Here is a 24,271-nt window from a genome sequence, read left to right as displayed (position 1 = left end):
TGTGCCACCAGGGATTGAATTTATGACCGCCAAGTATATCTCCCAACCCTAAAATTTTAAAATTTAAGCCAGATGACATTTGGATAGATATTTCCTTTAAATATTCATGGAGAGATTTTTTTTTTAAACTTCTCTCTCCCTCTCTTTCTCTTTAAAAACTAAATTTTAATTCATGTGCACAGGTATGTGCATATTTATGTAAAGGTGTCAGATTTTCTATCAAGCTACCATGTGGGTGCACTGAATTGAACCTGAGCCTTCTAAGACCATCTAGTGCTTGCCAGGCAGCGCACGCCTTTAGTCCCAGTACTTGGGAGGCAGAGGCAGGTGGATCTCTATGAATTTGAGGCCAGCCTGGTTTATAGAGTGAGTTCCAGGACAGCCGAAGCTACACAAAGAAACCCTGTCTTGAAAAACAAGTTGGGCGTGGTGGTGCTTGCCTTTAATTGTAGCACTCAGGAGGCAGAGGCAGGAGGATCACTGTGAGTTCAAGGCCAGCCTGAACTATAAAGCGAGGCCAGGACTACACAGAGAGACTCTGTCTCAAAAAACAAAAACCAATCTCCCCCCCCCCCCCAAAACAGAAACAAACAAACAAACAAAAAACAGTAGCCAAAGAGCACTGGCTTCTCTTTTAGAGGTCCTGAGTTCAAGTCCCAGCAACCACGTGGTGGCTCACAACCATCTGTAAGTTGATCTGATGCCCTTTTCTGGCCTGCAGTATACATGCAGATAAAGCACTCATAAACATTAAATAAATAAATACATCTTTGAAAAAATTAACATGGGGGTTAGAGATGGCTCAGTGGTTAAGAGCACTGCCTTCTCTTTCAAAGGACCCAGGTTCAATTCCCAGCACCCACATGGCTCTTCACAACTGTCTGTAATTCCAGTTCCAAGGGATCTAATGGCCTCAGTCAATGCAGATAAAGCAAAATTAAACAAATTGTTTAAAAAAATTAACATGTCATCTCTTCCAGCCCCTGCCCACTTACTTTTTGTATGGGGAGTTGTCTAGGCCATTCTTCATGTTAGGCATATATTCTACCACTAAGCTTTGTCCCAGCCCTCTTTTACTTTTTACTTTGACACAGGAGTTCAGACTGGCTTTGAACTCCCTCTGTAGCTGGGTAGCCTTGAATGTGTGATACTCCTGTTTCAGCTTTCCAAGTAACTTGAGATCAAAGGCCTGCCACCAGGCTCCAATGGAGAGACTTAAAAAACAGGGAAGAGGGTGTGTTGAGCAGGGGACTAATGGCGTGTCCCTGTACCCTTGGAGAAGGCAGAGGCAGTTTGGGAGTCTCAGCTGCACAGTGAGCCCTGACCAAGAAGGGTTGAGAAGTGTGCGTGGTGGTCCATACCTGCAATTCTAGCTACTGAGAAGGCTGAGACAGGATTGCAAGTTCTAGTTTTTTTGTTTGTTTTGTTTTGTTTTTTCGAGATTGTAGACCAGGCTGGCCTTGAACTCACAGAGATCCACCTGCCTCTCCCTCCCAAGTGCTGGGATTAAAGGCATGCCCCACTACTGCCTGGCACAAGTTCCAGTTCTAAGCCTTAAAATCTAGAGACATCTTTTAAAAATTTAAAAACAATTTTTTATTTTATTTTATTTTATTCTATGTACATTATTGTGAAGGTGTCAGAATCCCTAGAACTGAGGTTACAGACAGTTGTGAGCTGCCATGTGGGTTCTGGGAATTGAACACCGGTTGTTTGGAAGAGCAGACAGTGCTCTTAGCCACTGAGCCATCTTTCCAGCCCCCGAGACACCCTTCTTTATAATAACAGCAACAAAATATGACATCTGTAGTTAGGTCTTAGTGGCCTTTGACTTTCTCCTTCAGGTACTGAGTTGGTTGGTCTTTAAAAGTTTCCCAAATATTTAGGTTAAGTGTATCTGTTTTATTTTTTTATTTTCTTATCTCCTCTTGGATATTTTTTGCTGGGACCTTAGAAGTTGGGAACCTCTTCCTGAGAATGAAAAGCCATGGAGGCAAGCCATTACACTCTTGAACTTAGAGCAGCTGTGAACACTCGTCGTTCACAACCTTTGAAAGATTGAACCCATTGACATCCTGTCATGGATTAGGGAGGGGCTCTCGAACAAAGCCTTCCCTGAGAAGCTACAGGTAGCTAGTGACTGCTCAGAGAGGGAGACACATTTTCCTCAGTGGTGTAGCCACTGATAAGGTGCCCATGTTCCTGAAAATGACCCTAATGTGACTCAATGCCACCCTTCCCCTCCCATGAAAGTAGAAGGGGGGTTAGTGAAGAGGAAAGGGACCAGTGATGCTTGGGAGTAGGATGAGAGAAGATGATGTGAGTATGGCCACATGCATATACATGTATGAAATGCCATACTAAAATCCTAGGCATAATTAATACAGGCTAATTAGTACTTTTGAAAGAACCAATCTCAGTTTCATAGACCTAGTATTAATTTTATATTCACAGAATTTCGTGTGAAGAAAAGAGAACTGATTGGCTAGACTGGCTTGAAGAAGTCTCAGAGTTCCTTCTGTCTGTCACCCTGGTGTTGGGATCACAAGTGTCGTTTGCTGTGCCAGCTTTGTTTGTTTGTTAGTTTGGTGGGTTTTGTTTTTTGTTTGTTTGTTTGTTTGTTTGTTTTTCAGGACAGAGTTTCTCTGTGTAGCCCTGGCCATTCCGAAACTTGCTCTGTAGTCCAGGCTGGCCTCAAATTCTGAGATCTGCCTGCCTCTGCCTCTGAGTGCTGGGATTACAGGTGTGCGCCACTGCGCCCAGCCTCCAACTCCTCTCAGGTCTTCCTCAGCGTCCTACCTACCCAGTGTCTTTTCTTTCTTTCTTTAAAACACAAACAAGAAACCATCTTTGTCTCTATTTCTCTCCTCCCCACACAGGAAACCAAAATACACAAAAGACCAAGAAGACAGAAAATGCCCAAACAGAGCACTTTGAGACAAAAAGTCTACACAAATGTCGTTGAATTGTGGGTGCTGGGGTCTGAACTCAGCTCCCCATGTTTGCACAGCTTCAGTGACTGGGCTATCTCCCCAGCCCCACAGGCATTGTCAGTGCCACCCTCGGCCACTGTTTCCAGCCTAATGCAGGCTTGACTCCAACACGCTAGGCGAACACGCACCACTTGAGCAACAGCTCCATCCTGGGTGTCTCTTTTCTTGTTTAGTAAAGCATAATTCAGGGCTGGAGAGGTGGCTCAGGGTTGAGTGCTTGTTTACTGTTCTCCCAGAGGGCTTGTTCAGTTCCCAGCACCCATGTCTGGCCCCTTAGAACCACCTCAAACTGCAGCTCCTCCCCTCAGGTAGCCTTAAATGCTCGATCCTCTTGCCTTTGCTTCCTGGGTGTGGAGTTATAGCTGTGTGCTCCTGTACCTAACTAGGATTTAGGTATTTTTACATTAAAAAACAACAACAACAACAAAAACTTTATTTTGTTTGTAGATGTTTGCCTACATGTATGCATGTGCACCATGTGCTTGCTTGGGGCCTGCAGAAGCTGGAAGAGGGCATGAGATGCCTTGGAGCTGGAGTTACAGATGGTTGTGAGCTGCTATGCAGAGACTGGAAGTTGAACCCTGGTTTTTGAAAGAGCAATTATTGCTCTTAACTACTGAGCCATCTTGCCTAAAATGATGAGGTTTTGTTGCTGTTGTTTTTAATTTATTATATATATACATATATACACATATATATGTACATGTGTATATTTTTATTTATTTAAAGGGTAGTCCTCCTGGGTGGCCTAGAAACCTTTTTTCCACCCAAAGGATCAATCTGTTCCATTTTCCTGGTTTCTTTATTAGTTTTTCTTTAAACTTTTTAAAAAAGATTATTTTATGTATGTGAGTGCTCTGCACATCAGAAGAGGGCATCAGATCACATTATAGATGGTTGTGAGCCACCATGTGGTTGCTGGGAATTGAACTCAGGACCTCTGGAAGAGCTCTTAATCTCTGAGCCATCTCTCCAGCCCTAAACTTTATTTTTTATAAAATTTGAATTAAATTTAGATTTACTGAAAAGTTGGAAAAATAGTGTACCATTCTTCTTTCTCAGATATTAATACCTTGCATTCATGACACATTTATCTCATTAAAACCTTGTGCCTGGCATGGCGGTGGTACAGTGGTCTGGAGGCAGAGGCAGGCAGATCTCTGAGTTCCAGGCCTGCCAGGGCCACATTGTAAGACTATACTTAGATAAACAAAAACACCCTAGCCCTCTCTCCAGGCATATTGGTACAATAGACTTCATTCTGATTCATTAATGTTTCCACTGATGTTCTTTTTCTGGTCTAGGATTCAATCTAGATAACTGTGCTATATTTATATCATGTTAGTTACCTTTGTTCTTTGAGGTCTCTCCTTTGTCATGGTCCTGGCACTTGTTTTGGCTTTTGTGTTTTTGAGACAGGATCTTGTTTATATAGCTATTGTTGGCCTGGAGCTTGCTATGTTGACTAGACTGGAAAACTCATAGGAGAGCATTCTGTTGTTGACTCCAAAGTACTAGGACTATAGGCATGAACTACTGTGCTTAGCTTAATGATTTTGACAACTATTATTTTTTAAAGGTTTATTTATTATGCATACAGTATTCTGCCTGTATGTGTGCCTGCCCACCAGAAGAGGGCACCAGATCTTATTATAGATGATTGTGAGCCACCATGTGGGTGCTGGGAATTGAACCTGGGTCTTCTGGAAGAGCAGCCAGTACACGTAACCACTAAGCCATCTCCAGCCCCCTAAGTTTACTTAATTGTATTTTTGTTTATCTGTATATCTGTATATCTATGTGTGGGTGTTTGTATATGAATGCAGGTGCCCACCGAGGACTGAGGCCTGGTAGCTCCCTGGAGCTGGAGTTACAGCTGCTTGTGAGCTACCTGATACAGGTGCTGAGATCCAAATTCAAATCCTCTGAAAGAGCAGTATGTACTGTTAATCCCTGAGCCATCTCTCCAGCCCAAGACAGGTCTCTAGCAGGGTGGGCCTCAGGCTCACTGTGTAGCTGAGTTCATGGTCCCCCTTTCTCCACCTCCTACAGCTAGGATTACAGTGCGGACATGTGCCTGTAGTTAGGCTGGGTTTGTGTGGTACTGATGACTAGTCCCAGGGCTTCATGCATCCTAAGCAAGCATTCTTTCTACTGAGCTATCCTCAACCCTGATCTAGGTATCTTCTGATGAGTGCTTAGACTGTCTCTTACTTTACAGTTATCTGGTGCTTTGTTTTTTCTTTTGTAAAGAGTTGTTTATATTTATTTATGTGTATGTATTTCACCTTCATGTATGTGTATGCACCATGTGTTCGAGGTATGAGCACAAGGCACAAGCCAGAAGAGAGTGTTGGATCCCCTAGGAAGTGGTGTTATAGTTGGCTATGAGCTGCCATGTGGGTGCTGGGAATAGCACATCAGTCCTCTGCAAGAGCAGCAGTGCTCTTAACTGCTGGGCCACCTTCTAGCCTCCCCTCCCCACTGTAGCCCTTGCTGATCTGAGGCTTACTATGTGGACTAGTAGTAGACTTTAACTTCTACTGACCCTTATCTCTGCCAGATGGCTCAGAGGTTAAGAGCACTGTCTGCTCTTCCAGAGGTCCTGAGTTCAATTCCCAGCAACCACATGGTGGCTCATAACCATCTATGAGATCTGGTGTCCCCTTTTTGCTTATAGGCATACATGAAGGCAGAATACTGTACACATAATAAATAGATCTGTTAAAAAAAAGTGTAATTATGCTCCTTCCTCACTTGATCCCCTTAAAATTAAAAAAAGTATAATCAATCCATCTAGTTAATGCATTATTAGATTAGGGTTGTAGATTTAGGGGAAAATACCACAGAAGTCAGTGCTCCATTGCATTGTATCAGAAGGCTTATAATATCAATATGCCTTTTTTTTTTTTTTTTTTGAGACAGAGTTTCTCTGTGTAGCTTTGGCTGTCCTGGACTCACTTTGCAGACCAGGCTGGCCTCGAACTCACAGCTATCCGCCTGCCTCTGCCTCCCAAGTGCTGGGATTAAAGGTGTGTGCCACCACTGCCTGGCTTTCAATATGCTATTTCAGGCCATTGCATTGTATCAGAAGGCCTGTGATATCAGCATGCTATTTCACTCCATTGCATATGCTATTTCACTGGTCATTTTGGTGATGCTATTACTGGAGTATTGTTGCTGTGTTTGTTTATTTATTTATTCTTATTTGTTTATTTATTTTTGTTTTTTCGAGACAGGGTTTCTCTGTGTAGCCTTGGCTGTCCCAGATTCGCTTTGTAGACCAGGCTGGGTTCACAGAGATCTTCTGCCTCTGCCTCCTTGAGTTCTGGGATTACAGGTGTGCACCACCACGCCAGGCTGTTACTCCCGTTTTTTGGTTGGTTGACTGGTTGGTTTGGTCTCCAAGGTTACCCAAGCTGGCCTTGAACTGATGGCAGTCTTAGTACTTCAGCCTCCATAGTGCAGAACTGTAGGCGTGCACCACCAACCTTAGCTTCTGTCTAGAGTGGCTTTGAATTACTTAACACTCCATGTAAGACTTTAGAATATGTTAATTTTTAAAAATTGATCCTACAGCTTAGAAACACAGGAATGTTTAATGTACCTTCCATCCTTGTAATTGTGCTGAGATAAACCAGAGTAGTTGATCCTTAGGGCAGTAACACCTCAGGCCAGTTCAGTCCTTATTGTAATAGGACTCAGTTCAGCTGGTGGAGTGTGCGCTTGTTCAGACAGTGTCAGATTGGAAATCTCAAATCACTAAATCTCAAATTTAGCAACTCTGGACATGAAACTTAGGGTCTGGCATGTGCTGGCCAAGTACTCTATTGTTGAACCCTCCTTTACTGATGAAAAAATTGTATTATTTTTATGTAGGTGGGTGTTTTGTTTGCATGTATACCTGCTCACCATGTGCATGCAGTGTCCCGGAGTCCAGGAAAAGGTGTCAGATCCCCTGGGCAGGAGGAGGGAGGGGGCTGCACTTTTTGAAAGTGTTTAGATTGTGGGTGTAGTCAGAATTAGGTGGGACTGAGAGATCCCTTTGGGAGACAGTAACAGGCAATCTGTTGTCTTCAGGTTGTAGAGACATCTTTGGTGATGGTTTTTGAGTTCTAGTAGTGTTGTTACTGTAATCAAAATCAGAGTCTGAGCCCAACAAGTCAGGCTCGGCCATTCATCTTTGGTAAGCCAGTTAAAAGAGCCAAATTAATAGTAGAAAGCAGAAAGGGGGGCATTTATTCAATGTGACCACATTGGGAAGAGGGACAGAGAGCCAGCAGCACCTTAAGTCCACCTGTAGGTCAGACATGACTGTGAGGTTTAAGTCGAGGTCCAGAGCTCTCTGTGCAACTGTTCATTCTCTACCAAGGTGTGATCTTGCTAGACTTGTCTGAGAGTTGCTAAGACTGTGCTGGCATCAGGCCTCAGTGCTTCTTTACCAGTATGAGATTTCTGGGGGATGTTTCAGTTCCCTGCGGTCTTTGATTTCCAGTAGTGTGATAGCTTAAGGGAAGCTAAAGTTCCTCTTGGGAATATTCTCATTCCTGGGTCAGGAAGTTGGCTCAATTTGTCATTAAGTCTGACACAACCTCAATTTACTTCCCAGCACCTACATGGTAGAGAGGACTAGCTCCTGCAAGTTGTCCTCTGACCTCTGTGTGTGTGCATCCATACACAAGCACACACAGTAAATGTAAAGTTAACAACAACAATAATAATAAAAATAAAAGGTGGATATAGTGTCCCATGCCTTTCATCCTAGAACTTAGGGGTCAGAGGCAGGCGGGTGGATCTCTGAGTTGGAGAAAAGCCTGACCTACATAGCAAGTTCCAGGACATCCAGGGACACATAGTGATCAAAGAATAAAAACTTTAAACAGTTCTCTTTCATTTTAGGCATTATTGTTATACTGATGAATATATATGTAATCAGAGTCTTGATAGTATTCCTCCTGCCCTTTTTCCTTTTTGATAGGACCTTAAGTTGGTAGCCAAGGCTGGCCTGGAGCTTTTCATGTCTTGCCTTGGCCCTTTGTAGGCAGGCCACTGTACTAGCGTCAGAGCCAATGTGCCCCTAGCTTGTTATCTTGAGCCCCAGAACCTACATTTTCATGTCTCCAAAGAATACCTTAATAAGCTTAAAATGTTGGTAATATCTTTTTATGTTTCTAGTGTTCAACATTCAAAATACAGACTTTCAGAGGTTAATGGTGCTTTGAATATGTGCGTGTGTGGATTGCTTGCATGCTTGTCTGTGCACTGTATGATACAGTACACTGGGAGGGCAGAAGAGGGCATTAGATCTTTTGTGCCTGAATGGAGTACAGATGGTTGTGAGCATCTTGGGTGTGCTGGGAATCAAACCTGGGTCCTCTGCCAGAGAAGCCAGTGCTCTTCACCATTGATTGAGCCATCTTTCCAGCCCACAGGAGGGGGTGTTAGACTGAGATCTAGGAAAGGATCGTAGACATCATTTCACTGGAGGACCGCTCTGCATCATGAGTAATTTGGTCTCAAATTTGAAGAAGAAGCTTTTGTTGTTGTTGAGAGGGTCTCATGTGTTCCAGGCCCTAGAACTTGTTATGTAGTTGAGGCTAGCCTTAAACTCATGATTCTCCAGTCTCCACCTCTAGTGTTTGCTGAGATTACAGGCATGGGCCACTAAGCCAGGAGAGGATAATTCTTTAGCTTCTCTAGTCCGATAGGGTAGAAGACTAGGATTTAATTAGCATAAGTTTTTTCAGCCCTTTCAGAACTGGAATCTCAAGTGTTTATTGCTATTCTTTCCTTGGAAGAGGAAGTCCACTCATGTGAGAGACCATCAGTGGCATTACCTCCCTTACTTGAGTGGGTAATTCACATGGTCAGCCATGTGTGTCATAGGCTGCTGTTGGCCTCTTCAGGAGCTGTAGTCTTCCTAACAAGCTGCTGGTTGTTAGCTCTGTTAGCTTGTAGAACTTACAATACAACATGCCTTTTATTAATATGATTTTCCTTCTTTCTCTTTTTGCAGTGATTATTTATTCAAGTTACTTCTGATTGGAGACTCTGGGGTTGGAAAGTCTTGCCTTCTCCTTAGGTTTGCGGTAAGTTGAAATTTAAAAAAAGTTTTTAAACAAATAATGGTATGCTTAGTTGTACAATTAGTGCAGTGGTTTTTGTCGTTGTTGTCTTTAGTTACACAAAAGTCGAATGATTTTATATAAAATGAGTTTATTCTTTTAAAGTTTATGTATCTCCCAACAGTACCCCACCTCCCCCCCAGTGGTATCTTGGAGTGTTAAATAAATGTTGTTTATTTAAGAAATTCAAGGGAAAGCTGGGTGTGGTAGTGGATGCCTGTAATCTCTCCACTTGGGAGGTGAAGGAGGGGAATCACTTTGAGCTTGAGTCAGTTCAAAAAATAAGAAAGAGAAAGAAAGAAAGAGCAAGCAAAGGAACCAGCTACGAGAGAAAGTGAGTGACGCACTGGAGTGCGATGATGAAGTTACTGTGCAGTGCTCTGTGCAGTGCTCTGATTGACTCTGATAGACATGGAGAGGTGAGGTTGGGTATTTGGCATCCATTGAAAGTGTCATGAGAAACACTCAAGCCATATTTTAATAGAAAAAAGAAATGTTAGCTGCAGGCAGAGTGCACATTTACGTGTGTTCCCTATGCTCACAGTGACACACACATACATTCTGGAACCCAGAGGAAGCTCTAGAGCTTACTGTATTTTTTTTTTACTTTAAATTAGACAAAATTTGAAAAATATCTTTACATTTTAGTCCCTTATTTCATAAGCCACTTAGGGCTAGCGGCCACCATATTGGCTAACAGTTTATGTGGCAGAAAGTTGAGTTTTTCAGTGCTGCTTGTATCAGAGTCTGGCTTGACTAAACTGAGGTCTGTCTCTGTTTGCAGAGTGATTCCTAGGTGGAGCTTCACAGTTCAGTGATGATTAGTCTCCCCGTTCCTTTTTTTACTTTTTTTTTTTTTTTTTTTTTTAATGAAAGCTTCTTTTCAAACAGCTACTTACTTCTTTTTTGGCTCTTGGAGATAGGGTTTCTCTGTGTAGTCCTGGCTGTCCTGGACTTGCTTTGTAGACCAGGTTATCCTTGACCTCACAGCAATATGCCTGTCTCTGCTTCCCAAGTGCTGGGACCACGCCTGGCTTTCCTTGCTTGTTTTTCTGTGGGTTTACATGGGCTGGGCGTGCGCATGAGCACAGCAGCAGGTGTGAGATCAGAAGACAGCTGCCAGGAGCTGTTCCCTTGCCTTTTGATTCCAGGGCTTGAGCTCGTCATCGGGCGTGGCGGCAGGCACTTTATTCTCTAGCCGTCTCAGGGTCCTCGTGAGGTCTTCTATTTGAGATAGGGCCTCACCGTGTATCCCCGCTGACCTTAATGCTCTACACCAGGGTGGCCTCATTTTCAGGGTCTTTCTGCCTGGGCCTCTAAAGTACTAATATTACTGGCACATTCCAAAAAAAGAGAAACAAATGACCATGCATTATTATAATGACTCCCGTGTGGGAACCACCCAATTCTTTCATAAACAAAATGGACCAATGGGACTTTATAGCTGCAAAAAAAGGATGTGGTTTTGGAAAAATGAAGTAGGGCTGGTGAAATGAATCAGCAGGTGAAATGCCTGCTGCCAAGCCTGAGGGCCTGAGTTTTGTCCCCAGGACTAACAGGGTAGAAAGAGAGAGCTGACTGTCGAAAGATTGTCCTGTGACCTCCACATGCACATACTAAGGTCTACACATGTAAGCACACGTCTATACACATACATACAATAAATAAATTTTTTTTGAGACAGGGTCTCACTGTGTACATAGCCTTTATTGAATTGACTATTGTAGACCAGACTGGCATTGAATGCACAGAGACCTGCCTATCCCTGCCTTCTGAGTGCTGGGATTAAAAGTGTGTGCCACCACGTCCCACCTAAAAAAGTCATATATTTTAAAAAAACCAATTATTAATCTGAGTGAGATGGGGCATGCCTGTAATCTGAGCATTCCAAAGTCTGAAGTAGGAGGCTCGTGTTTGAGGCTAGCATGAGCTACCTGGCAAGACCGTGTCAAAAAGAAAAAAAAGGTCATACACGCTAAGTACAGATGAGCGTTGAAAACGTAAGTGAAGGAAAGCACTTGTGAAGACCCTGTGTCTGTGACTGTCCCACAGGCAAAGCCCCAGGAATAGCCAATAGTGTGGGGGGGCCATGCTCTGAAGGAGGAGGAAGTGGCAACTGCTATTGAGTACAAAGCGCCTTTTTGGGGTGGTGAGATAGTCTGTAGTTAAATAATGCTGACAGTTGTGCAAGTTTGTGCCTTTACTAAAGACAGCTGAGTTGCACATTAAAGGAGGATTCTTAATGTGCATTAAATTCAATTTAAAAACTCACCCAAGATGTAAAACAGACTTTGGAATACATCCTTAGAGGAAAATGAAATGAGCATTGTTTTGTGGTCAGTGAATTGGATGTTTGAAGAGCAAGAGCTTTACTGCTTGGCAGTTAGGAAAGCTCATGTATCTGGGTGGGGAAGCTCTGACAATTGCAGAATCTTTTCCTTACATAGAAAGAAGTTACCAAGAGGTATATGGAGAAAATAAAGAACACTTGAAAAATATCTCAAAGTAAAAAGAAACTTTCCAACTAATTGGCACGTTGTAATGAGAACACAAAGCAGGATGGGGTCAGATGTTAAAACCTTTGTTTATAAACTGACTATAGTGCAGGTAAACTGTAGCCAATCTTCTCTGTGAACACTGATTCATTAACTGTTCCCCTCAGGATGATACCTATACGGAAAGCTACATCAGCACAATTGGTGTGGATTTCAAGATACGAACCATAGAGCTAGATGGGAAAACAATCAAGCTCCAGATAGTAAGTGGTCTTGGAAATCGTTTTGGTAAATGTACAGTGTATTTATATCTATTTAGTATGCTCTCAAAGTTGAACATAAAAGTCTCTTTTTTTCTTTCTTTCTTGGTTTTTTGAGACAGGGTTTCTTTGTATAGCCTTAGCTGTCCTGGACTTGCTTTGTAGACCAGGTTGGCTTCGAATTCACAGAGATCCACCTGCCTCTGCCTCCTGAGTGCTGGGATTATAGGTGTGCACCACCACTGCCTGGCTGAACATAAAGTTTCTTTCTTTCTTTTCTTTTTTCTTTTTTTTTTTTTTAATAAAGTTTCTTTTTTTTTTTTGGTTTTTTTTAGACAGGGTTTCTCTGTGTAGCCTTGGCCATCCTGGACTCACTTTGTAGACCAGGCTGGCCTCGAACTCACAGCGATCCGCCTGCCTCTGCCTCCTGAGTGCTGGGATTAAAGGTGTGTGCCACCACGCCCGGCTTTTTATAAAGTTTCTTAAGAGTCATGCATTGATGCTAGTTTTTTAGATCAAAAGCCATTTCCCAGGTTCACTTACTGAAATTCCTTCTTTCTTCTTGTTCATCATCTGTGTCAAGGATTGGACCCAAGGTCTCAGACCCATGTGCTAAGTCTGCACTGTCAACATGGAGCTACATCCTTGTATGTGTAAAGCAGACTTCACTTACTAGTTATATCAAGTCAGACTTCGGCCTGGTCCCTCTCTCTAGTTAAGTCAGAAGTTTGAGCTTTCATTGCCTCACAGTGTGCTTACTTGGCATCTTCTGTGTGTCTCCAGCTGTGCTGAGTGCCAGGGCATGTTAGCAGGGACTCGGGGAGCCTCTTCTCACATGCTTTATTCCAACTGCAGAAACACAGAACTTTATTGGAAGGAAACTCTAATATGCTTGTTTTACTCTAAAAATATATCGATGCTGTTTGAATTAATTGTTTGCTGAAGCTACTGGCAGAACCAAGTGATCTATAGCTCTCCATCTTCACATGTGTCCCTGTGCTATCCTGAGTGCTTTATCTATCCTTTACCCCCTTTCCCCCACCTCCAATTACATGTTTATGTGTCTCTTTAGTATGGGTCTGGGCACTGCCAGCTTGTCAGTAATCTTTTTTTTGTTTGTTTGTTTGGTTTTTTTTTTTTTGGTTTTTCAAGACAGGGTCTCTCTGCATAGCCTTGGCTGTCCTGGACTCGCTTTATAGACCAGGCTGGCCTCGAACTCACAAAGATCCACCTGCCTCTGCCTCCCAAGCGCTAGGATTAAAGGTGTATGCCACCACGCCTGGCTTGTCTGTGATCTTAAAAGTATAAAAAAAAATTCATGGGGACAGCATGACAGCTCAGCAGGTAAAAGTACTTGATGTCAATTAAGGCTGCTGACCTGAGTTTCATCCCCAGAATCTATGTGGTCATAGCAGAGAACCAACTCCTGCAAGTGTCACCTGACCTCCATGTTTGTGCCATAGCAATGGTGTTCTCAATATGAGTATCATCACACACACACACACACACACACAAAGTAGTTTTTTTTTTTTTTTTTTAATAATTTCTTTAATTTTATGTGTGTTGGTTTGAGGGTGTCAGATCCCTTGGAACTAGACTTGCAGACAGTTGTGAGCTGCCATGTGGGTACTGGGAATTGAACCTCACGTCTTCTGGGAGAGTAGTCAGTGCTTTTAACCGCTAAGCCGTTCCTTCAGCTTCCTAGTTTGTTTTTTTGTTTTTGTTTTGTTTTTTTAAGTTGGGTTTTACTTTTAAAAGGTCAGAATGTTGTAGAGCAGGCTTTGTGTGATTTTAGTTGAAGTCTTGAATTTTGAGTCAAAATTACTATTTTGATTTTGTTATTTCTTTCTTTTCTTTTTCTCCTGGATTTTTTGAGGCAGGGTTTCTCCAAGTAGCCCCAGCAATCCTGGAACTCAATCTGTCTAACCTTGAGCTGAGAGATTTGCTGGCCTTTGCCTCTCTGTTGGGCCGTGGTTACGGGAGTATGCCAAGCCCTTTGATGTTGACTTAGAAGAATAACAAGTTTGCTTAGCTCCAGCCCAGCACTGCTTCCTGGTTTCCTAGTTTATGGCTCTTGCTGTGTGTGTTTACCTTTGAGACCTTGGAGACTGCATATCCAAGGGTTCTGTGATATGCCCTATGCAGGCAAGGAGTAAACACTATTGCAAAAAAGATCCACTCAAACCTGCAGCTGAGGTACCAATGGCATATGTGGTCGTTGATCTTTACAGGATTTATATATTGGAAATATTTTACTTTTGTTACTTTCTTTGTCTGGAAAGGATCTTGCAGGTTGTTCTCAGTTGGTCTTTTTCAATAAGAACTTTCTTTCCCTATCTGGCACTGTCTTACAAACACATTTGGGAAATTCACCATTTTCAACAGCAGCTGCTTCCATTTACAAGTGAGCCTAGCTATCCAGTCTTTATATTGCGTGGAGCCAGGCTCCTTTAGCTTCTATCGAATTCCTCTGCATTTTGAAGCTGTGTGGATCAAGTTAGTTCCTTCTCTGTTGGCGTCTGCCCTTCATATTGATGTGATCACACCCTTCTTCCTGCTCAGCTGATCATTCCTTTTTAGAACCTTTGGGATTCCTAAAATACAGTACATTATAGCTTATAAGATACACTTCTCTGAATTAATTTCTTAAATTTTCTCCCTTTGGGTGTAGAGTTGGCTCAGAGCAGTGGGGGTTCAAGTCCCAGCAACAGTGCTGCACATGATGTAATTTCAGCCCCACGAGATCCAATGCTGTCTTGCCTTTGGCCAGCAGGCATGCATGTAGTGCACAGACATACACGCAGGCAAAACAATCATACACATAAAAATAAAACAGAATTCCTCTCTTGGACTTCAAGGACTTATTATGCTTACTGTTAATGTACTGAAGAATATAAAAGGAATACAAGCTTTTATATTTGCTGTTGCAGTAATTGCATCCTTTAATAGTCCATGTGTTAAGATCTAGGTTTGCTTTTTTTTTTTTTTTTTTTTTTTTTTTCTTTTTTTGAGACAGGCCTTCTCTATGTTGCCTTGGCTGTCCTGGACTCACTTTGTAGACCAGGCTGGCTTCAAACTCACAGTGATCCGCCTGCCTCTGCCTCCCAATCTGCCTGTCTCTGCCTCCTGAGTGCTGGAATTAAAGGTGTGCGCCACCACGCCGGCTGTTTGTTTGTTGTTAATTTGGAGGATATGTGTGTGTGTAAAAGGTATATATGGGCTGCGGGAGATAGTTCAGTAGATAAAGTATTTGTAAATGTGAGGACCGGAATTCACCCATGAAAATGCTAGGTAGCTATGGGGTCCCACCTGTAATTTCAGTTTGTAGAAGGCAGAAAGTCAGCCATAATAGTGACCTGGGTTCAACTGACAGACCTTGCCTCAGTGAATAAGGTGGAGCGTAATCCAGTCTCCACATACACACAAGAAAAGGTGTGTGTGGTGGGAGGAGACAGACTGACTTTTGTGAATTGGTGTTATAAAAATTGAGATGCAGAATCATGCTTTTAACCCATAGTTGTGATGGCCAGGTCTTCATTAAAATTAATGATTATAACATTGTTCAAGGGGGTGGGGCATACTGATAGAGTCAGGTTGGAAGACTCCAGAGGATGCCAAGTTCCTTAGTGTTAAGACTAGATCTGCAGTCTTTTTGAGTTCTCGGTCTCATTTTGGACCAAAACAAAACAAAACAAAGGAATGAAGCCAGCATTGGTTGTATGGGTTTTTTGTTTTTGTTTTTGTTTTTGTTTTTCCGAGACAAGGTTTCTCAAGTAGCCTTGGCTGTCCTAGACTTGCTTTGTAGACCAGGCTGGCCTTGAACTCACCTGCCTCTGCCTCTCCAGTGCTGGGAGCCGCTATACCCAGCTGTATTTTTTATTTTAGATAAGTAGCTGCTAATCATGGATATTATTTGCTTTCTTTCCCTCCCACCCCTTGTTTTTTTGGTTTCTTTTTGGTTTTGAGATAGGGTTTTTCTGTGTAACAGCCTTGGCTGCCTGAAACTCTTTGTAAACCAGGCTGGCCTTGAATTCATAGCGCTCTGTCTGCCTCTGCCTCCCTGAGTGCTGGGATTATAGGTGTGTGCCACCACTGCCCAGATGTTTTTGTTTTTTTCTTGAGACAGGATTTCTCTGAATAGCTCTGGCTGTTCTGGAACTTGTTTTGTAGACCAGGCTGGCCTTGAACTCACAGAGATCTGCCTGCCTCTGCCTCCTGAGTGCTGGGACTAAAGGTGTGCACCACCACACTTGCCTGCTTTTCTTTTTCATCTGGAAGCATGTTGATGTTACAGATTTTGGGGCGTTTTGAGACAGAGTCTTACTATGTAGGCTTGGCTGGCTTTGAACTTGTGGTAATTCTTCTGCTTCTGCTTCTTGCCTGCTGCTGGGACTATAGCTGTTACCACCATACCCAGTTTTACAAAAAACCCCATGACTTTGGACTGGGCATGGTGGCACACACCTGTAATCCCATCACTCGGGAGGCAGAGGCAGGCGGATCTCTGAGTTCGAGGCCAGCCTGGTCTACAAAGTGAGTCCAGGACAGCCAAGGCTACACAGAGAGACCCTGTCTCAAACAACAAAACAAAACAATCCATGACTTTTACTACAAGATAATTATATGCATCTGCATTTTATCACCTATTACACCATTATTATATTTAACAGAATTAACATTTAATGTCTTATATTTAGCCCTGACATTTCTCCAAATGTATAGTTCATGTGTTTGTGCCTAAATGGTAGGGTATCCTTAAAGTGAATTATGTATTTTTGTCTTTAAAAAATTTTACTAAGAATTACCAGCCAAACACGATGGTGGCCCATGCCGTGCCTTTAATCCTAGCATTCTGGAGGCAGAGACAGGTGGACTTCTGAGTTTGAAGCCAGCCTGGCCTACAAAATGAGTTCCAGAACAGCCAGGACTACACAGAAACTTTCTCCGAAAAACCAAAAGAATAAAAACAAAATTAAAAAGCCTTATCATGCGTGTGAGCTTGGGCTGTTATATGTCATGGCACATCTGTGGAACTTCTTTTATTTTTGAAAGATGGCCTCTCACTATATAGTCTTGAAACCACAGAGCTGCACCTGCCTCTGCCTTCCCAGTGCTGGGATTATAGGCATGAGCCACCACACTTAGCCAGAGGACACCTTTTGATAACTTTTTCTTTTATATCCTGGGCTCTGGGGATCACTCTCAGGTAGTCAGGTTTGCAAAGTTTTTGCTGGGCTATTTTGCCTGTTTTTCCCTATTAAAAATTTTTTTTTATTAAGTATCGGTATATGTGTATTTGAATGCATGTGCCCAAAGAGGCATGGGATGCCTCTGAAACTGAAGTTATAGGCAGTTGTAAACTACTTAATGTGGCTGCTGGGAATTGAACTCAGGTCCTCTGGAAGACCAGTACATCCTCTTAACCATTAAGCCATCTCTCCAGGCCCCTTCGCCATTTAAAAAAAGGAGTTTTATCTTAATGGTATTTAGAAACATCTTTCTTACATTATTTTTGCTCAGATCAATATAGTGCCTACTTGAAGTGGGTAAGTCATTCTGACAGGTGTTGCTTTCTGGTATTGTAAAATACATTAGCCAGTGTATTTGTTCTTGGGTCTTTGGATCACTTTCCCCAACCCTGTCAGCTGTTCTCTGTGTTCTGGGGGTGGGGGGGCTTCTGGAGGTTGTTCATGTTTGAGAGCCTGAAGGGCTTCCTGGTGCCTGGGGTGGAGGGTGAGATCCGCCTTCTGCCTTGTGAGTGGGGAGGTTTTCCACAACTTGGGTCTACTTGAAAATGTGACTTGCCCAAAGCCTTTGGGCTCAAACATGGTTGAGTAGCAGTATGGCTAGCCTGAATGCTCAGCATGGCCCCTGGAAGTCAGCATCTTTTCATATTCCTAAGACTTCAGGCAGGGTCCTTGCCATTTGGGGTCTTTCATTTAATAAAGTACACCTCCTTCCTTGTCACACGAGAGCCTGGTCTGGGATGAGTTGCCCTGGACTTTGTCTTTTTTTCTTTTTTTGGTTTTTCAAGACGGGGCTTCTCACCCGGCGGTGGTGATGCGTGCCTTTAATCCCAGCACTCGGGAGGCAGAGGCAAATGGATCCCTGTGAGTTCGAGGCCAGCGTGGTCTACAAAGCAAGTCCAGGACAGCCAAGGCTGTCCTTGAGAAACCCTGTCTCAAAAAAACAAAAACAAAAACAAAAAAAGACAGAGTTTCTCTGGGTAGCCCTGGCTGTCCTGAGTGCACCACTGCCTCCTAGCTTTGGACTTCATTTTTACCAACTGCCTAGCACAGCTTCTGTTCTCTTAGAATTTGGCTATCAGTACTAGCTGCTCAAGGCATTATCTTCTCTTCTGAACTTTAATGTATTTGATAGTTGCGATGCAATTTAATAATGAAAGCATTAAATGCTGTTAGTGTTTCAAATCCTGTATTTTCCTTCATCTGTTTTAATGCAGTTGTTTGCTTTCCCCGATTGTTTTTTAATAGTGGGACACAGCAGGCCAGGAAAGATTTCGAACAATCACTTCCAGTTATTACAGAGGAGCCCACGGCATCATAGTTGTGTATGATGTGACAGATCAGGTAAGTTCCTAGAGAACATATATGCTATCAACAAAGCAGAAAGTTACTTTTTATGTATGTGTGGATTTTTGACAAAATCTCACTGTGTAGTTCTGGCTGACCTGGAACTTAATATATAGGCAGGCTGCCTTTGAAGGCTTTTGATTAGTTCTGTAACTTCTTCTGATTGAAAACAAGTTAGAATTCAGTTTTCTTGTAGCAATGTTAAATCTCAACCATCTGACTTACAGTTAATTTGGTGATAACTTAAGACATTTAAATTAAATGCTATTGCAAGCAAAAGATGGGTGAATATGGATATGAGAAAATGCTACTTGAACATGGTGTCATGTGCTTGTAGTTAGTTTAGAGACTTGGGCGCCTGGGACAGAATCTCTGGAGCCCAGAAGAGGCAGCATAGCAAGATCTCGTCTCAAAAAAGCAGATACCACTTGATAATTTTAAACACGTCTAGTCTATTACCATGATTTTTGTTTTTTGAGACAGATTCTGTGTAGCCCTGGTGGTCCTGGGACTCTATAGATAAAACTGACCTTGAACTCAGAGATCTGCCTGTCATTCTCCCCCAGGCACCGGGACTAACGGTGTTCATTTGCCACCATGCCCAGCCTACCATAAAATATATTTAGATGAAAATCAAAACAAAAGAATAGGGACACAAGCCTCATCAAATAGTTATTCACCAGCTTTCCCCACCCCATATCTTGTAGTGGGGTTTAAGCTCAGGGCTTTCTCTATACCAGGCAAATTGTCAGCCACTGAGCTGCTCTCCAGGCCAAGTATTATCTTTTTGATAGTAGCAACACTTAACTCCTATTCTTCATGACCAATTTTTTGTTGTGCTTTGCTTTTTGAATCAGGGTCTCACTATGTAGTCCTGGCTGACCTGCAACTAGCTTTGTAGACTGGGCTGGCTGGATCTCAAGAGATGAGTCTGCCTCTGCCTCTCTCATGCTGGGATTAAAGCTGTGCCACTGCTCTCGGCCCATAAACCACACTTTTGTCAAAATTCAGAAACTAGGTCTTGCCAGTATTTTAAAACTTCAATTTAGGGGCTGGAGAGATGGCTCTGAGGTTAAGAGCACTGTGTGTTCTTCCAGAGGTCCTGAGTTCAATTCCCAGTAACCTCATGGTGGCTCACAACCATTTATAAAGTAATCTAACGCCCTCTTCTGGGCTGCAGGTGTACATGCAGGCAGAGCACTGTATACATAATAAATCCAACCCGCCACCCCCAACCAAAAAACTTCAATTTAAAATTGGGTTTGCCTGTCATTAAACTTTTTGTCTTTGTTTTTTCACGACAGGGTTTCTCTGTAGCCCTGGCAGTCCTGGAACTCTATAGACCAGGCTGGCTTCAAACTCACAGAGATCCACTTGCCTCTGCCTTCCAAGTGCAGGGGTTAAAGGCGTGCGCCACCATGCCCAGCTCTGTCATTAAACTTAAACTATTTCCTCTTCCAAGTAAGGTATTTTCACTTCAAGTCTTCCAGTCCTCCTTATCATTAATTAGATGTGCCTTGTCATATGTTAGTTTTTTTCCTTGCATTATAGTTAGAGCTATAGCTGCCTCAGAAGCTATCTATCAGTTGAGCATTAGTTGCGTCCAGAATCCCATCTTTGTTCTCTTTTTTAGGAGTCCTTCAATAATGTTAAACAGTGGCTGCAGGAGATAGATCGCTATGCCAGTGAAAATGTCAACAAGTTGTTGGTAGGGAACAAATGTGACCTGACCACAAAGAAAGTAGTAGACTACACAACAGCAAAGGTATGTATGAGGTTTGACTTTCAAACTGAATTTTAATTATGGGGATGGAAGACCTACAGTGGCCAAGATTGCCTCAACCGCTCAAAGCCACTTAGTCCTCCATTCCCATTTGAGAAGGCAGTAACAGCCTTCCAGTGTTCACTGTGCCTTCTTACTCTCAGGAATTTGCAGATTCCCTTGGAATTCCATTTTTGGAAACCAGTGCTAAGAATGCAACGAATGTAGAACAGTCTTTCATGACGATGGCAGCTGAGATTAAAAAGCGAATGGGCCCTGGAGCAACAGCTGGTGGTGCGGAGAAGTCCAACGTGAAAATCCAGAGCACTCCAGTCAAGCAGTCAGGTGGAGGTTGCTGCTAAAATTTGCCTCCGTCCTTTTCTCACAGCAATGAATTCGCAATCTGAACCCAAGTGAAAAAAACAAAATTGCCTGAATTGTACTGTATGTAGCTGCACTACAACAGATCCTTACCGTTTCCACAAAGGTCAGAGACTGTAAATGGTCAATACTGACTTTTTTTTTTATTCCCTTGACTCAAGACAGCTAACTTCATTTTCAGAACTGTTTTAAACCTTTGTGTGCTGGTTTATAAAATAATGTGTGTAATCCTTGTTGCTTTCTTGATACCAGATCGTTTCCCGTGGTTGGTTAGGATATATTTTGTTTTGATGTTTATATTGGCATGTTTAGATGTTGGGTTTAGTCTTCTGAAGATGAAGTTCAGCCATTTTGTATCAAACAGCACAACCAGTGTCTGTCAGTTTCCATGCATAAAGTTTAGTGAGACGTTATATGTAAGATCTGATTTGCTAGTTCTTCCTTGTAGAGTTATAAATGGAAAGATTACACTATCTGATTAATAGTTTCTTCATACTCTGCATATAATTTGTGGCTGCAGAATATTGTAATTTGTTGCACACTATGTAACAAAACTGAAGATATGTTTAATAAATATTGTACTTATTGGAAGTAATATCAAACTGTATGGTGATAAGTATTGTTTTAATTCTTATGGTTAAAGGGAATAGAGCTTTGCATTATACTCAGCAGCCACTTGTTGTGCAGCAAGGGCACTAGACCTGCCTTACAGCACAGCACCCAGTATTTGCTTTCTAGTGATAGAGCTCATGAGTGACCCGGAGAAGCTAGGACCTAGAGTGAGTGTTGTGTAGAGACTTACCCAGCGTCACTCAAACTGTATGGAAACAAGTTTATAATTTATGCTTCCTAGCGCTTCATCTCCAGCCCAAAACACATGAAGTGGCTTTACTGGCATCTGTGGCGGAGATGAAGAGCAGCACACGCTTCCTCTCAGGCAGTGATCTGGTCGTCTGTGCTGGGGTTTCCTCCATGCTGAGTCAGATGTCACACACAGACACACACACACACCCTCCCTTTTTGAGACAGGGTTTCTCCGTGTATCCCTGGCTGTCCTGGAACTTGCTCTGTAGACCTGGCTGTCCTCAAACTCAGGGATCCGCCTGTCTCTGCCTTTCAGTGCTTAGATTAAAGGTGTGTGCCACCACACCTGGCTCTTTCTCTCCCCCTCCCACTCTGAGACAAGGCCTCACCATGTAGCCCTGTCTGGCCTGGAACTTAAGTACAACAGGCTGGCTCCCCAGAGATCCCCCTGCCTTTTCCTCCCAAGTGCTGGGATTAAAGGCATGTGCTATGATATCCAGACTGCACTTTTTTTTTTTTTTTGAGACTGTCTCACATAGCTCAAAAGGCCTCAGATTCACCTGTAACCAAGGATGGCCTTGAACTCCTGATCCTCCTGCCTCCACTTCCAGGTGTCAACTTTTTATTCTTTCCAACTCTATGACTCATGTTGGAGGCAAGTTTAAGCATTAGAATAGAAGGCAGGAAATGGTGATTGCCCTAACTGTAGAAATTCACCCCCCCCCCCATGAACTGAATACACGAACGCTAGATGGGAACGATGAGAGAAATAATATATTTATTTCGGTGAAATTTTTGCATGTGTGAAAATTCTGTTAACTGGGACCTTCAAAATCTTAGACTTTGCTTTTGTCTTACTGTGGGAAACAAAGTCTCTTACGGGACACTAGCATTTTAAGGTGACAAAGGTCAGAGATTGTTTCCTTTGGTTTAAGCAGCAGCCGAACATTCTTCAATTGGGGGCTTAGGATGTGGCTGTTGACAACACATTTTATTATGGGGTCTTTAATGATAAAATATTAAACTAAAAATAAGCCAAAAATTACAGGTTTCTTTATTTTTCACTAAATAGACAATTGAAATACATGGTACAAAAATAAGTGGTAAGATTATTGTAAAATGAAAAATGGACAGAATAAATATTCAATTTAATTTTCCATCTATGAGAATTTCACAATAAAATCATAGTTTACTTTGTATTATAGATGTGCTTGTTGGGTCCTATTCATCCTTCTATAAAATAAGGCAACTGGAAATTCCTGAAGTCACCATAATTGGATAAATATCTTTTTTTCTTTTTCTTTTTTGTCACTGTTGGTTTTTTCCTTGTCAATACAAAGGGAGGAAGAGTTCATAAACTGTTTACTATCATAACTAATGATACAAAACCAATAAAATGAAGTGAAGCCATGCACTTTAATTTTACAGAGCAAACGTTCAAACTGTCAGCTTATTCTTTGCTAGCAGAAAACATTACATGAATTTATTTTTAATATAAACATATTTACAGACTTTGTAAAATTCTAGTGTTCTTTCCCAACCGGCAGCAAGATTAGGGCCTACCACACCATTTCGGCATGCTTTACTATATGCTTTTATGCACGTGCCAGTAATTGCAGTTTCGGAGGGAAAAATATCCAATTTTTCAAGTACAAACATTTAAAGACTATCAGGGGCTCTACTTTGCTACAGAATAGAAAATTATCCCTTGTTATATTTTAACAAAAGAATGACTGCCGTACAGTAACCTGCATAATGAAGAACATTCTGCTCAGTGGCTGTGACTGGGAATCCCTAGCGAATAGCAGTCACTGGGCTCAGCACTCATCTCCTGTGCTCACGTGGACGGAGGTTCCCTCACGCATATGCTTGGCCATTCCAGCGTGCCTTGCCACCACCATGCCTCCTTTGGGGTCCATCTCAGTTTCAGAGCAGCCTGTGTCCAAAGCCTCTGGTTCTGTGCTAGAGCTTAGCTGTAGACCTGAAAGAGCCCTGTCTTGAGATGGTACTTTACTGTGAACTCAAGAAACTTCAAGGGAACAATTTTACATTCTAGTGTGGCTACTTGAAGCACATGGAAATGGTGGTACCATCCTAAGCTCAAACAGTTTCAGCCCAGACTTAACACACAGCACAAGATATACTTAACAATTCTGTTGGTATTCCAAAGTAGCATTCAAAGCCAAGGTCAGAGTTTGCATCCATCTTTTTGTTACAACGAGGATGAACAAAAAGTATAGGCCAAGTTCAGGCAAGATGGGTACTTACTCTATGGGAAACAGTATATTCCTAAATAAACACTGTCAATTGAAGTGATTGTAATTATGCATTAAAGGGCAGAAGTGCCCCATTCTGCAGTCAGTTGGTGTCACTGGCTGGCTCTTTTCTATAAGGTTCTGCCATCTTCAGTTTTTGTGTGGACTGACTTCCATGCCTGTCAAATGGTTTTAATTTTAAATTCCTGAGGGCTCCTCTAGCATTGGTGGGAAGACAGTTTAAAGCCACATCAAAGAGGTAAAATATACTGACTTTTAACCATTTAACCAACTCTAGGTTTTATAGGATGTTTTACATATAAAATTATTAATCATTTGCTAGAAAAGCTTTTTCTTTTGGTGCCTTTTGAAAGCACATTATGCATCATGTACAGTATAAGAATTAAGCTTAACTTTGAGACGACAAAATTAAAAATCTTTAATTTGAACCAGGTGGTAGTAGTGCATGCCTTTGATCCCAGCTCTTGGGATGGGGGCGGGGCACAGACGCAGGTGGATCTTTGAGTTAAGAGGGAGTTTCAGGACAGCCCGGACTCTTGTTACACAGAGAAGCCCTGTCTTGAAAAACCCAAAACCAAACCA

General features: G+C 42.3%; 1 protein-coding gene across 1 annotated transcript in view; it reads left to right on the top strand.

Moving 5' to 3' along the window:
- Window positions 1–21,211, top strand: part of Rab1a (RAB1A, member RAS oncogene family) — a 28,180-nt gene extending 6,969 nt beyond the window's left edge. The window contains exons 2-6 of the mRNA XM_051164681.1: window positions 9,010–9,082; window positions 11,781–11,876; window positions 18,368–18,463; window positions 20,100–20,231; window positions 20,393–21,211. Coding sequence (XP_051020638.1) covers window positions 9,010–9,082; window positions 11,781–11,876; window positions 18,368–18,463; window positions 20,100–20,231; window positions 20,393–20,590 — 595 coding nt within the window. The 3' untranslated portion in view covers window positions 20,591–21,211. The remainder of the gene's footprint in view (window positions 1–9,009; window positions 9,083–11,780; window positions 11,877–18,367; window positions 18,464–20,099; window positions 20,232–20,392) is intronic.
- The last annotated feature ends 3,060 nt before the right edge of the window (window positions 21,212–24,271 follow it).

This window comes from Acomys russatus, chromosome 22 (genome assembly GCF_903995435.1).
Source record: "Acomys russatus chromosome 22, mAcoRus1.1, whole genome shotgun sequence".
NCBI lineage: Eukaryota > Metazoa > Chordata > Mammalia > Rodentia > Muridae > Acomys > Acomys russatus.
The sequence above is the reverse complement of the archived record's forward strand: the minus strand, read 5'-3'. Positions and strand labels throughout refer to the sequence as shown.